This window comes from Erithacus rubecula (assembly GCF_903797595.1).
Source record: "Erithacus rubecula genome assembly, chromosome: 8".
NCBI lineage: Eukaryota > Metazoa > Chordata > Aves > Passeriformes > Muscicapidae > Erithacus > Erithacus rubecula.
This window is the reverse complement of record NC_136659.1, coordinates 7071509-7087021: the sequence shown is the minus strand read 5'-3', so window position 1 is coordinate 7087021 and position 15513 is coordinate 7071509. Positions and strand designations below refer to the sequence as shown.

General features: G+C 37.3%; 1 protein-coding gene across 3 annotated transcripts in view; it reads right to left on the bottom strand.

Annotated features, from left to right (window-relative positions):
- Positions 1-15513, bottom strand: part of GULP1 (GULP PTB domain containing engulfment adaptor 1) — a 139799-nt gene that overhangs the window by 19198 nt on the left and 105088 nt on the right. For all 3 annotated transcript variants that reach the window (XM_079310717.1, XM_079310715.1, XM_079310716.1), the window contains 4 exons: positions 12571-12669; positions 10297-10434; positions 8901-9017; positions 8436-8528 (listed from right to left, as the gene is read on the bottom strand). In XM_079310717.1, the coding sequence (XP_079166843.1) occupies positions 8436-8528; positions 8901-9017; positions 10297-10434; positions 12571-12669 (447 nt within the window). The remainder of the gene's footprint in view (positions 1-8435; positions 8529-8900; positions 9018-10296; positions 10435-12570; positions 12670-15513) is intronic.

Genomic DNA, 15513 nt, shown 5'->3' with positions numbered 1-15513 from the left:
GTCAGACTTTTCTCTAAGAAATAGAGGAAAAATCTACCATTTATATCCCACTAATGCTGAAGGAACAGCTCATTCTTGAACTAAAATCTTCAAAGGACAGATTAGTCTTTGGATCTCAACAGAAGGGACTGCACACTTGTGCAAAAAAGCCAAGGATAAGGCAGGAATGGCACCTGGGCAGAAGTGTCCTGCCCAAACCCTGTGACTGGCCCAGATGAGTGTAGCAGCAATTCTGAAGCTTGTTTTTGCTCCCTTCATGGTGTTACAATGGATATGTCACATTTATTTCATTAGAAGTCTGCATGACTCAGTAGAGCAGGATTCAGTCAATTATTTTAAACCATTTTTTTCAGTGTTATGTAGAAAACAAAGAGTATCACCAGACTACAGTTAGAAGAATTGCAGTGCTACTGTGCATTACTGCCATAGAATCCTTGCTGCTATACATAACTATGGGGAAAAAGTCATCCTCAGAATAATGAACACTCAAAGATACTAAATACAGCGTAATTAAGAAAGCCAAATAGTCTCCTGAAATGCAAAACTGCAAAGGATAAGTAGTTTTCATAAGAAGGCATGGATGTGACATGAAAAAAAATCACACAGCAGCAAAATGCACATAGGACACCAAGCAGCAAAGCCATGAAAATGAACATGTATAAAATCCAGGGCAATGGAAAAATTCAGTGCAAAACCAGGATATAGAGCCCTGGTGTCATCTGAGCCCTGAACTGGAGCAGTCACAGGTCTCACAAGTGACACTTAGGATACCACACACATATCGGGTGGTAATCTTCCTACAACAGTTCTGGGAATGCTCCTGCTCAGGAAATTACTTTTCCCAAGGAATTCTTCATTTGCAGAGCAGCACAAAACCCATCAGGTGCTGGGAGTGCTGCTCTGCTCTCACCCAGAAGGACCTGCAAGGCTGATGGGCTTTCTGCTCACAGCCTTCTGGATCCAAGCAGCCCAAAGACACCACAGGGGCAGCAGGGAAGTGTTTCCCCTGGAATGGAATATATACATGGAAATAATACAATGGAAAACAGGGACTATCACCAGATGCACAAAGTGCAGGGGGAGAAAGGAAGAGACCCTTACTCTAAGGAATACAGCCTGGAAAGGGTGTAGCTTCTGAAAATTAATACTCTTACACCAAATTATAAAGGAAGAAAATATAGTAAAAATAATTAAATTTTCATTTTATGCAGCAACTGTGTTTTGTCTGAGGTTCCCACTCAGACCTGTAGTAATAATGGCATTGATAACAAATGTTCCAATTTGGGCCTCATTCCATTAACATAAGAAAACAACAAGAAATGGTATTTCATGAAAGTATCATACTAGTCCAGAGGACTTAGTCTCTTTTATGGTTAGATGTAACTAGGTGCCAGCAAAGGATACAAAGGATACAACACTCATTTTATGAGAATAGTGCTGAAGATGCACTTTTGTGCTGCATCATACTAGAAAATGTAAAGTGATTGAGATTTCATTAATCAGGAAATCACTTCAAAATTATTTCTTTTTACAAAGTGTCTAGACACTGATTGCAATATCTGCCTCACACCCACACAGCAATCACCTAAGTGTGAACTAGAATAAATTAGAAAATGGTTTTGTTCCTCAGAACATTCAAATTGGTAATAGACAGAACCACCACAGCGGGAACTGTGGTGATTTTCCAGGGAATGGTGAGACACCATGAATTGAAAATTATGCATTTAGTCAAGAACCTGCTCATTTCCTGAGATTTGGGACTACTAAGAATACTCACTAATCCACAATTTACTAATTCATAAAATATTCTATAAGCATTAGCAGTTTCATTAATTAACTGCTGCATCTTCAGTTCATTTAGTACTTTTTCAGTGACATGAAATATGTCATAGACAATTTCAAGTTCATTTTCTTTAACGTCACATGTGTAATAGAATTTTACACCGTCATGAAGAGGTGCTCAAACAACTGAACACAGATTATTATAAATCTAAAAAAGCTGAAGATAGGAAAAAAAAAAAAAAACAAACCAAAAAAAACATGTGCATTTTCCCACTTGGCAATCTTGGTGGAAACAGGAATTAAGTGATATGCATAAACACATTCCAAAATGTGTTTTTGAAATCTGCATACAGTTTCAACATCTATCTTAGAGTTTTCCCATGAGTGTGGTAAAGCTTTCCAATGAGGGTCACTGGGGCAGGTGGTCACAATAAAACCTTGGAGGAAAGGTCTAATCAATCTAATGCTCTGCCTAAAACTGCAATGGTTTTTGCACCCCCTCCATGCAGGAGTATCTATTTGTTCCACACTGCTTCTTTGGCAATATTTATGGTGCATAGAAGAACACTGATCCTGCTGGGGCTGCTTCTCCCAGCATCTCCTCTTCCTGCTGCCCTCCAGTTCTTCCCCTACATTTCAGTGTTATTTCAGTGTTCTCAGGGAACCCTGGCAGCTTTGGGCAGCACTGGCAATGGAAGCAGCAGCAAGTAGGACATGATGTGAACCCACTCTGCCAGGGCTCCAATTACAACAGCAGCAGCATCCAAAACTTCCCTGTGATACAAACTGGAGCAGTGTCCCCACCACAGGCAAACTGTGAGATGAGAATCCAATGGTCCTCACATAATCAAGACCAAATGCAAAAAAGACCAGCAATTAAAGCATTGCCAAGCCACTGAAACAGATGAGAAGTAAACAGCAGATACACAAGGCACAGAAACTTGAGCAGTGCATGCAAAGGAGTGAGACAAAGGAAACATTCCATGCCAACATTTCCCATGGCACGTGGAAGCACAGCTCCAGAGGTGAACTGAGGAAACTCTTAGATTGGGATTGCCTGTCCTCCACAGAGCCACCCAGGACACCGAAAAAAGGGATTGTTCCTGTTGCATAACACTTCTGCACTGGCAAACACAGTCATCTGAGGGGCTAACTTCTCAAAGTTCGAGGAGGACTGCTCTAAACCATCAACCCAATGCAGAAAAAACTATCACTAAGCAGTTTATTATTTACTGAATGTGCTGAGCAAACGTAAATCTAATTAGCTACAATATCCTGAGAGAAAAAGCGTGAAGATTGATAATTTGATGTTCAACTTTCACAATATATTTTATGCAAAAGTATTTCATTATACAATCCAGTTTTCTCTCTTTCATTTCCAACTATGATCTCATTGCCTTAATGGCTTCTTTTATAGGTTCAGAAAGAAATTTTATTTTTCCCATAGTGTTTATGAACTGACAGAAAAAGCACCTAAATTAGATTGATGTTGATTTGCCCATATGGCTAGATTTAGAGAAGCTACAGAAAAATTTTCAACATGATATTAATAATCAAGCAAAGAGAGAATCGTGATGGTAATTGTATCCCTCAAAAGCAGGACTTGATTTCTGTCAATGCTTTTCACCCATTTACACATTGCAAAAATGCAAAGGGTAGATAATTGCATTATTCACACACACATTCTGCACCCATTTCACTCTGTCAGTATTATTTGAAAATATGTCCTCAAATAAACCCTTAGCTGGCCTGCAAAAAACTGCAATACAAGCAAGAAACATCAGAAAAGCAGTTGTAGACTGAATTTCCCTTTTAATATCCCAAACAAGCCTTTAACTTTCACTATTTATATACTGGATATAGAAAAGTCATCCCTATATTTTTAAATTATTAGTACTTTCAATTTTCATATGCAAGTGGGTTTTTTTTGGTGTATGCTTTTGTTTTAGATTTTTTTTAATAGAGCAAATGAGGACTCACAATAAACTCCCAATACTCCAATTCACTATTTTAACTTAAAACATAATTTAAAACAATTAGTAACAGCTATTTCAGCTGGAAAAATGTTCTCTCTTATGAAATTATCAACTCAAAATATTTTTGATTCCATGCTTAAGATGAAGCTTTAAGCTTCCAACTCACTGCTTGCATTTTCTTCTCTTAGTTAGACCACGCATGGATTTTTGGGTAAGTCATCAATTTGTACACATTTTTATGTGAAGGATCAGAAAATTTAGGTGTTTTAGTATTGTATTTTGCAAAGAAAGTGTTCAACACTGGTACCCAACAATTCAATACGTGAGCACAGGGTCAACTCCTTTTAGAGAAGTAAATCTGTCAGCAAAGCCACATATTGCAGTCCAGCCTGGCACATCACATTTTATCTATTTTTTCTCATTTGCTTGTGAAACTACAGGCAAAATGTTTTTTTAAAACACTTTGGAAGCAAAAGAGGATCTGAATTTTAAGTCTTGATAATATTACATTTGATCCTGAGCAAGTGGTTTTATTTCATATTTAGCTACAAACCTATTTTCAGTGACAACAGAAGTTATTAAAGTTAATTTCAAATGACAGCCTGGATGTATCTACTAAGAACTGAAACATGTTGAAACTTTTTTTTTTTTATGTGCAGTGAACCAGATGCTTAAAACCATACATTTATTAATTTATTCATCCACAGGTTAAAGATGCTCTCACATTCTATTTTCTTTTGATACTGAAGTGAAAACAGGTAATGTAACCTGGTCCTGCTTGTGGGAAAATCATCTGGGATTCAGAAGACTGAGCTGTCAGAAAGAGAATTGTCTTGCTTTAAAAAAAAAAAAAAAAGCTAACCAAAAAAGCCCCAAACCACACAAACAACCAAATATGTCAAGGGTCAGCAATATAATACAAAAAAACCCAAAACTTCTGTACTTTGAATTTCCCAAAGCGTCTTCCCCCTTCTTCATTTCATTAAAAACTAACAGGAATATTAATGTGTCTATAATGATGAAAGACACCAAAATCAATGCACCTCAGAAGCAGGAATAAAGAAATTATAGACTAACACTGCATGCAAATGGTACCATGTCTTCCCAGTTACTGCCAGGTAGGGAAGGCATTCTGTCCTGGCTCAGTATCTTACAGATAAAGCATGGCAGAGACATCATGTGCTGCCTGTCACAGCAGTGCATCCCACTACAGGTGCAATAAACTCTAAAAATCCCTCCCCTTGCTGACAGTGCCTGCTGAGAGCCCCTGGGTCACTGGGTTGGGCTCTGTGGGAGAAGAGCACACAGCCCAGAGCGATGTCAGTGTTTCTGTGGCTGTGTTGGGGCACTGTCCCTGCAGCACCCCCTGCTCTGGGAAGGAGATCCTTGTTTGATCACGTTGGTTTGCTGCAGTCCCACACAGCTGCTGACTGCCAGGGGCTGCTGTGGCCATGCACCGAACACAACAGCAGCAGCTCGGCCAAAAATCTGTGTGACAGGGAAGCCACTTGAGCACATCTGCAAATGTTGAGAGAGCACAAACAGCAAGCAAGCAACCAAATACAAAAAGGAAAGCACAAGGTATGGAAATCCAAGTTAATCTTTATGCACAAACAGAAGCAACTTTTAACCATCTGTAGTTGGCTTCTGAAATTGAAGATTTCTTTACAAACTACTGTGATGGCAGTTAAAGGCACATTCTTTTATGACATTAGGTGTCAAGGATCAAGGCTTAAACTTTCCACTGACTACTAAACAATCCCTTCCTACACCTCAGCATGCAGAAGAGCTGGACTGCCAGATAAGGAGCTCCAGCCACAAAACATTAAAAAATAGAAATAAATCAAAATGCTTATTATGCCTAAGAAAAGCTTCAGAAAGCTGTTGTATGGCACTGGCATCTCTGCATAATTTAACAGTGTGATATGAAAAATGCAAGAAATTTAAAACCTATAGTTTAATAAATCTGTTATAAATCACAAGAGTGTTTTATGTTCACTGCATGCAATACCAAGACTATCTGCATGGAAAGAAGCTTTCCCCCATCCACCCCCCTTAAGCACCAAAAGTGCTTAGAAAGGGGCTCAAACAAGGTATTATTCTGCATGTTGGATATTCAGCTTCATTTAAGCTATTTTATTTCGGAAAATAATATCAGCAGATTTGAAAAGTTTATTCTGACAAAATAATCAATATGGACAATAGTGAAATACAACAATATAGAATAATCAATGACAATACAGATCTGTTAGTTTAATTTTGAAGACAGCAGCAGCAGTACAGGTATTTTTAGTTTAAATTCAGAATTTTCATTACAGAAATTATATGGGAAAAGAGGAAAAGAAATTTTTGCATTACTTATTTTTTTCTGATAGGAATTGAGATTTTGCAGAATCATATTTGAAATTACAGCTGATTTGAATAAAAAGTGTAAAAAACTAACTCCAAACTATAACAGGCAATCAATTGTCTTATGAATTGTTTGTAATTTTGTTCCTTCATACATATTTGTTGCTCACATAGTAGAAAAGGAGATAGGTGTCATCACATTCACTGCTATTCCAGGAACATTGACTGATAATCCTTTAAACAGTCTCAAACTGCCCTAAAAAATATTTATGCTTCTTTTTCTCTGCCCTGAAGCCACTTGACAATATCACCAGTCCATTCCTTCATTTATTCTCAACCAAGCAGTTTCACTGACACAGAGCTATCCCTACACCAGCCCTTGAGAGCTCTGATTTGCCATCTGCACAAGATCTGGTTCAGAAAGGACCTGCCTGAAAGCTGCCTCTTGGTAAAGTGCCAAAGTCAGTGCTTGGTGGGAACTGCTCTGGGGCTGGAGTTGAGAAAGACCTTTTCCTAAAAACGTGCTGGTTTTTGGTTGGTTGGTTTGCTGGTTTTGTTTCATTTTAATTTTTGGCTGCACAACTGATGGAAGAATCCTGTAAAAGGAAAGGAGCTTAATCCAAACTCCTGCTTGAAGCAGGATCCAGCTAGCTGAGGCTCTTGAGGACCATGCTTGGGGAAGATCCAGCATCTCCAAGAGTACAGAGAACTCCAACCTCTGAGCAGCCTGTTCCAACACTCACCCATTTATAGAAATCTTTTGTGTCAGAATGGATGCAGATGTTGAACAGGCTCTTAGGTGGCTCTTACTGCCATTTTAAGGATTTGTGACAGGAAATGTTTGGGGCTTTTATTTTAAAGATAAAGGAGTAAATAAAACAATAAAATAGAAGCACAAATTAATAGCCAGTGATTATTGAAAAGAATTAATTAATATCAATAATTATCAATATTCTATAGTTTGGTTGCAGCACAACTGCTGTTTAAGCAATATGTTGATTCATTGTACCAATAGTAATTAACAATAAAACACCATCTAGGGAGAGAGTTTACAAGGGGCCACCAAATTAACAAATTTATATCTTAATTCTATAATATGAAATGCAACATCATTGTACTAAAAGACACAATAAACTACTGGATATTTTGGGGACATTAATAGTAATTTTCCTTTTTTTTGCTTAATGAAATGAAAGTTTTTTAATTTAAATTTAACTTTAAAGAAAATAATTAATTGCAATGGATTTGAGAGCCTACTTATTTGCATTTAAATATATATTGAGTTATTACATCCATAAATAAAAACAAACTGCCATCCCTATTGAAGAAAATAAAAGATGAAAGCATTTACTAACCTGATATTAAATCTAGGATTAAAATTGATTACCTATCACTGAATGCTTCATAAGTGAGAAGACATTCATAATTTAAAGTGTTCACTGTTGTGGTTACACAGTATTTATAATTTATGGTGCCCTCTCCTCTAAGTAGATTTCAGTAAAATGAAATGTCAGTCCCTCATGGGAACAATCTGATCAACATAAAGAGTGCACAGACACTACTGAGAAACTGCCAGCACCACTGCAAATATGCTTTTACACTGCCCACAGTTTTGAACATCCATTTAAAGGGAAATGGTGAACATTTAGGGCAGGAACAAGGCAATTCACAATGCACAGCTGAAAAACAGTTCCTCTTCTAAGATTTTGCCACTTATACATTAAGAAACTGGATTTCTTTTCACAGCTGCCTAAAGCTGTACAGATGGAACACACTTGTAAGAACAGGAGGATCACTAGGACCAGTCTGTAGTGCAACCTGCATTTTTGCAGGCCCTGCCTGGGTGTCAGGAAGTGCCAGCCACCATTTAAGCAAACTTCTGTTCTCAGCATCTACAGGAACTGCAGAGCAGGTGGGATTTCCAGCCAGGAACCCACCCTTGCTTCCCTTTCCCTACAGCCCAGCAGTAGCTCCCAAGGCCTAATGTCTCCTTGGCAGTCAGATCTTCAGCCACAGGTGACCATGTGCTTGTGCCAAAGTTGTGAAGAGCTCCCAAGCAGCATTTCAGAACCAGATCCATTGAGTGCAGAGTGGCTTTTCACCCTCAGCTGGCACATTCAGATCTCTATTGAGTGAGCATTTACTGTCCTTAGGCAGCAACAAATAGGTATGGAAGGGCCACAGCTGGAGAGACTGCAGTTTGCACTTCTGCTGGCTTGTCACAATGTTAGTTCAACACTCAGAGAACAGCAGGGCTGCTCATCATGATTATCAAGTGATTATCAATACAGAGTGACTTCAGACACAAGAGTTATGCCATGTACTTACTGGAGATGCATGTACTTGTGTTATTCTTAACTGGTTTTCCAAATCTTGAACTTTATTTTTCAGTTCTGCGTTTTCAGTTTCTAATTCCTGAATCTACAAAGCAAGTGGTTATTCAACAGCTATTGGGACAGTCATGGATTTTAACAACAGCATCCACTGAGCATAATTTTCATTTTTTTTATAATTTTCAGAGATCTGATGATTTAGAATCAAGGTTTAACTCACTATCTTACTACAAAACATAATTAAATTTCAATATCCTCCATATTTCCACTTTGCTTTTTAGTCCTTGCAGGACAGCAAAACATAAAATAATTAACACATCTTTTTTCAGTCTTTTGTTTTTTTTTACCTTAGCAATCTGAGAATAATGCTAGAAATTATGCTTCCATAAAAAGCAGATAATACAAATACAGCAGAAAGTACTTTTATCACTTAAAAAGAACAATATAGTTGGGAACTTACTCTTTTCTGTAAACCTGCAATTTGTTTCCTTGTTTCAACATCTTTTCCTCCGGATTCCAGAAATTTCCTGTAAGCTAAGTCAAATGCTTGACCAATTGTTAAAGTTATCTCTTCTGCCTTTACATAAAACATAAGACTGAAATTAGTAAATTAGGAATATTTGCTGGAACTCCTTTAATTTCAGAAGGTCACAAAATACTTTATATCATGTATCATATCCAAAGGCTTTGCCCCATCCACCATGAAGCCAAAGGAGCATAACAAGCATCCTTTAGCAAAATACCTTGGCAAAATGTAAAAACACTGTGGATAAAGACTGGACAGTACAAATTGTGTCTTCAATTTCCTTAAACACAGATAACATACTGCACAATGGTTTCTCTTGGTGATTTCTGAAGCAAATACAGCTGTTCAATCATTAAATAAGGTCTTTTAGATTTAATGTTTTCATGACAATTGGTTTTTGACTCTCTATTGATTTTAAATCTGGATTTCAACACTTAGTTCCTCACTCAGGATAGTGCAGACAAGTATTTATCTGCCCAATTATTTCCAACTACATATACCAGAAAAAAAAAATCCACAGAAATTGCATTTGTGTGTACAAAGTATAACAATTTACTGGTTCTATGCTGATTTATATCCTATGTTATGATGTGTTTTTGCAGTCAATGCAGAATATCTATGTGAAAAATTTTGGGGGTAAAATAAGCCTACAGGCAGCTGATGGAGGACACCAAGGTTTCAGAAACAAATGATGCCAAAGCAGGACCAATAAAAGGTGAACATATGGATACACCATAAACACATACTTGTTTAGAACCCTAATAGAAGAAGTAAATAGTTATTCTGTCTCAGACACCAAAGAATGTCAGTGCTTGGTGCAATGAGTTGAGAGTGCTTTGTGGTGTTAAACTTGAGAGATGTGGCAGGGAGAGGGGTGGGCAAAGAAGGGAGAATCTTGCTGTGATAAAATAATTTAAAAAAACCCAAAAAAACAAACAACACACAAAACCCTCAACACTAAAACCAGAGAGAGACACATGAGCAGAAAAGCCTGCAAGGGTATCTCAGCCCTGGAGTTGCAGTAATCTCTGCAAACAGCTGTGCAAACATCTCAAGCCTGGTGGGATGCAGCCTGTTCTCTGAGAGTACTGCAGATGCTTCCCCAGGATGTTGAGCTGGCAGTAAGAGAAATCATCCCAGAAAACCACCTCAGATCACTGAAGAAAGAGACTCTTCCTTAATTTAATGCATCTAAGTTGCAAGACACTAAATTGGCATGAAATTTAAAAGCTAAAAGGCAGGCTATTTATCACTATTCCCACCTCAATTCAAGGCAGACCCATCAGCAGCCCAGTGACCTGGAGCCCTGCAGATCATCCCGTGTACTTACACACTTTTCACTGTCAAACACATAGCACAGGTGCTTATTTGATTCTGAGTCCTTGCATATGAAAGTAAATATTCTCTTGTCAGTTTTGTCATCAGCACAAAAGGATATCCTGTGGAGCTGACAGTTGTGCTGGACCTCCTGCAAACAAACAAAGTTAATTTTTAAGGAATGACTGCACTTCCTTAGGATAAAGATACACAAAGGAAAGCTCTGGATTTCCTCATAAGAGCAGGCAAACTACAGTAGTATTTTTGAATGTCTCAATGTACATGAGAGCACCCAAAAATGGACTTAGAGTGTAACAGAAGTTAACAAACCCATCTCTGAAAAAAACGCTCCTGTTTTCACTGAATGTAAACAGGAAGTTTTTATTTGAACAGCATTTATCTGGAAGTGTTTATTTGGACAGTAATTTTGGTTCTAGAAAATTGATTTTACTGTTGCCTTGCATCCCTCTGCAATTTATTTAAGGCCTGATTATATTAAAATAATCTGTTCTTTTTCCAGGTGCACAGTATCTTTAAATTTCATCATCTCCCAGGGTTTTTTAAAATGGTTTTACTAAAATGAGTCCTTACTTTGCTACATTAAATATAGAAAACAGAACTAAAATGACTTTGCTAACCAAATAGAAATAAATCTGACATACAAATACTTGTTTACTTGAGGTACCATGTAAGCAGCTTTTAAGCATTATTTTTATATTATTTTGCTACTGTATTTAATTTTCCATTGAAAGCAAGTTCAGCTATTTAACAAGCTGCAATGGCAATGATCTTCAGCTGCAAGAGCTTGACTAGACTGAATTAAGCTATCTCAACTATTTTTTTTTGTTGTTGTTTTTGTTCAACAAGTCTCTTCTTGGTATTTTATTTTATTTGGCTTATTACATGGGAAAGCAGTATTTGCTTTAAAGGAAAATATGTCGCCTAGATGTGAACTATTATCTATTAAAAAAAGAAAGTCTCTGTGCAGCACTGGGGTTCCCAGCTTGCTGTAACCCCATAAACACACAACCAGACAGCCAAAAAATGCACCCTACAGGCAATCTTTTCCCCTTGCCCCAAGTGAGTTCATTTTCTCAGTCTTTACAGCTGTTCTGACTGAGTATTCTATTTCTCCCATGTCCCAAATGTCTGTCCTGTGGTAGCTCTTTAACACACAGAAATAATAACTTGTGCTTGCCCTGACACTATGAGGTTTACAGATTCATATAATTATTTTTTATCATTTAAAGACAGATCCACTTCCTTTTTTTTGAGTGCCAAGTATAGAATCAGCTCCTGATATATGAGCTGGCTTCTTGTTCCTAATGCCATTAATAGTCACTATGTGATTAAAACCCAATATTCCTCTGTAACATCCAGAAGTGCTTTGTTTCAAAAACACGCTGCAATAAAGACTTTAATTAGTGCTGATAACATGAAATTGAATTTCCTAAAGCATTTATAACCTGTGCAAAAAGAAGGAAAACTCGACTGAAATTACATGCAGCTACAAGAGACTAAGTGGGGGAGATAAAAAGACTGCTCACAGCTGATTACTACTTGAATTGTAATAACAACATTGCTAAGAGATTAGAATGTTCCTACTCCCCCAGGAACATATATCCCACAGCTTTCTGTTAATCTCTGCAGGAAGGCTAAGATTTTCTGGCATTTCAAACCATTATTCTGAAACAGTTTTTGCCAGGATATGGGGTTTAGAACTCATCTGGCCTACAGCATAAGGAAGATGCAAAAACTCCAATTAAAGTTGACATGGAGATTTCTTGTCCCCTCTGCTTATGTATGAACTGTTGAGTTCTGGTTGTGTAAAAAGTCTGAAGCAAAAATGGGCTGCAAGCATCTATAGCATTGAACTACAGCTGCCATTAGAAAACAGGCACTGCCACTGCCTCAATGCAGCAATTGCTCTGCAATTACAAAGCAGCAAGAGATTCTTCTAAATTCAATATACAACACATATATGGAAAGGTTTTTATCACACGAAATGTTAACTTTCAGCTCATTGTTTTCATCTTCCTCAAAGTTTAAAAGTCCTGCTGTGAAAGGATGAAAAAAATTGAATGTCACATTAGCTACAGTGTGCTTTCAGAACTATCATGTACCTTACTGGGAAGATGTCACCCATGGTATTTTAGAAGATTTTTTCCATCAACAGAATGGCTTTTGTTATAATACTTTAAAACATACAAAACAATTAAAACCTTAAAACCAGTGAAAACAAATATTTACTAGTTTAGCATGAAAAAAACTCATGTAAGTTTCTTACCTTTGTTTTTGGGTCTAGAATTTTTACACCATAGATTGAGATTTGTAACTCAACTTTGGGTGTCTTTTGGCCTTCAGATTTCTTGATATGCCTTGCAAACTGAAACATGAAAAGCACAACAGCAACCACATTAATAGTAAGTTTATGTGTTTTTATTAATTCTCATTTTTTCTCAACTCCCTCCACCTAAAGTTGTTTCCTTCCTTCTTCAATAAACATCCCATAAACACCAACTGTTCCAAGAGTTTCAGGTGGGCACAGACCAGAATTTCTAACTGTACACTACAAATGCTCCTAAAATTCAGGAATAAGTATATTAAATTTACATAGCATGTTCCCCTGAAACTTGTATCTGCTTCTTATGCACTTAATTGAAGCTTTTGCATTAAATTTCTCAGAGAGCAGCTTTCATTTTAGCCTGGTTGTTGAGCAGGGAACATCTTTGTTTTTTCCACACCCCACTATTTCTAAACTCACTGCCATACTCATGCATGGAGGATACTTCTAGAGGTTCCCTTAAGATATTCCATCAGTTGTTTTAAACAGGGTCAGCTTGAAAACACTACAGTTATCAACTCTTATTTTCAGAATGTATCTGCCTGCAGCCCACTAGATGATGGGTAGACAGCACTTTATATGACTGGGTTGGGTGGTATGTCCTATCCAATACATTTTCCATCCTTTTGTATCTCCTTTTCTGGACTTACCTTTCTCTCATGAATACTGCCTATAAAATCAGCACAGTATCCCAAATTTGCTCCTGCATGACAATTGAGAAGGGTCCTAAATTTGAGTACCTTTCTTAGCAAATTTGTGTGATTGCTCCATACTTTGCTCTATTACCAAAGCAAAACGTTTCCTTTCTTGAGTCTTTGACAGCCTGGAAAAGCATTTTCAAATTCATAAAGGAAGATGATCCACTAAAAGCCAGAAGTTGGAGTCTCTGCTTCAGAGCTCTATGTTGATCCTCAACATTCCCATTCAAGAATAAACTGGGTGTGTAACTCCCTATCAGTACAAATATTCTGTGTCAGAACTCAGTGTGGACAATGGCCATCATGAATCTAGGGTGGCACCAAGGGTGCTGTTCCTATCAGACCTGGAACACACCAGCCTGAATTGCCTTGTGATTGTGAAGTGCTTGGCTGTAGCCAACTGATACCTCTCCCACAAATCCTCAAAAACTCTGATTACAATTAATTACTCATTTAAGTGATAGTTCAGGGTTTGGACTTTTGCTCTGATCCTTTTCCAGCTTGGAAGATCATCCCATAACACAAGTGCTTTACACAAGAAGAATGTCAATCTCTTATTTTATTTTGCTTACAGGCAGCTTCATTCATGGCAAATTATTAACTAGTTTAGAGAACCACCCTAAAAGCACAAAATGAACCTGTTTTCCCTCCCTCCCAATTTTATTCCTCATTTTGAATGCATACTTATTAGACTTTTAATAGCTAAACATTAATTTATAATTAATCCTATTAACTTCACACAGTAACAGGACTTACCCAGACACTATATTACTGATTACTGCACCCCAATATCTGATAGGTATCACACACCTGGTAAAACAAACAGCACCCTCCCACCCCAAAACCCCAAACAACTATTCCCCATCTACAGCACTCTGGGCCACACTCAAAAACAACTCTTAATTATAATTAACTATTTTGCATTTCAACATCTATAACTGCTACAGTCACTGGCCAAATATTTTATAAAGGTGCATCTATATATTTATGTGTATATTCTATACAGGATTATTTCCTAGTGAAAACCAATGAGTTGAGAGTAAAGAAAACAATTTCCAATTCTGCCTATTCAGTATTATTCATCATGCACCTCTTGCAACACATCCTTTTCCCATCCACATATTTAACTTCAAGCCCATGTCTTACTACATACACTTTTAATACACATTAATCCCTGTATTTTTATTAAGGTGTGCCCTTCCAGATGCATATTTCAATTTTTTAAAATACATTTTTAGAGGAAAAAAAAATGCAAAAATTTCATAATTGCTGGTTTACAGAATTTTGGCCAATGACATCTGGTGACTTCAAAGGACAATGAAAACTCACTACAGAGAAAAAATACATTCTATTTAATAAAAATCACACATTAAGCCACACAAAATCTGGCCTAGATTTTATTCTGCAAATTTAGCCTTCTAAGTCTGTGCTTGAAGAGGAAAAAGACAGTGCAACCACTGCTTTATTAGCACAGATTCTTTTTTCCAGAATGAATATAAAACTTAAAAGTGCTTTTAGATAATTTTCAGATCGCGCATTTATTCATTAGCTGCACTCCACCAACTTTCCTCTCTGTTTTGCAATCTCCTGATATCCCTTCATTGGGTGAGACTTCAAGGACATGTGTGATCCCTTTTCTCAGTACTCTGCACTTTGCCAGGTTAAATGGAATCACTACAAAATCCAAAGATCACCTGGACAGTTTGGACACCTCAATTCACAACAGTGCCCAGAAACACACCCATGGAACAGACAACCCTGGGGAGCAAATCCTGAGCTTTTGGAAATGTTCCTTTGCAAACAAACTGTGCACAAGTATTTCTGTGCAGTAGTGAAGAGAAAGCACAAATAGTACTTGATTTTACTGCATTAAACTCATGGTATGCATTGAGAATGATGGAATGCTTGATTTTCCAACTGCAGTCAACTCGGAGTCTGAAATAACAGTTACAACATGAAAAAGTTGTAGTTTTTAAAGAAAAGAAGTTTTAAAGTAAAAGGTTTTAAAGTAAGCAATGTGAATAACTTGCACAAGTTTTAGAACAGCTGGCCAAAGCTTGCTCCAAGTAGTCAAGAAGACTTACAACACTGAGGAAGTTCCAGAAGGGAGTTCTGTGCCAATTCTAAAAAAAGGGTGAACAAACTGACCCTACCATGTCTCCACTCTCAAAAAGCACAAATCCAGTTC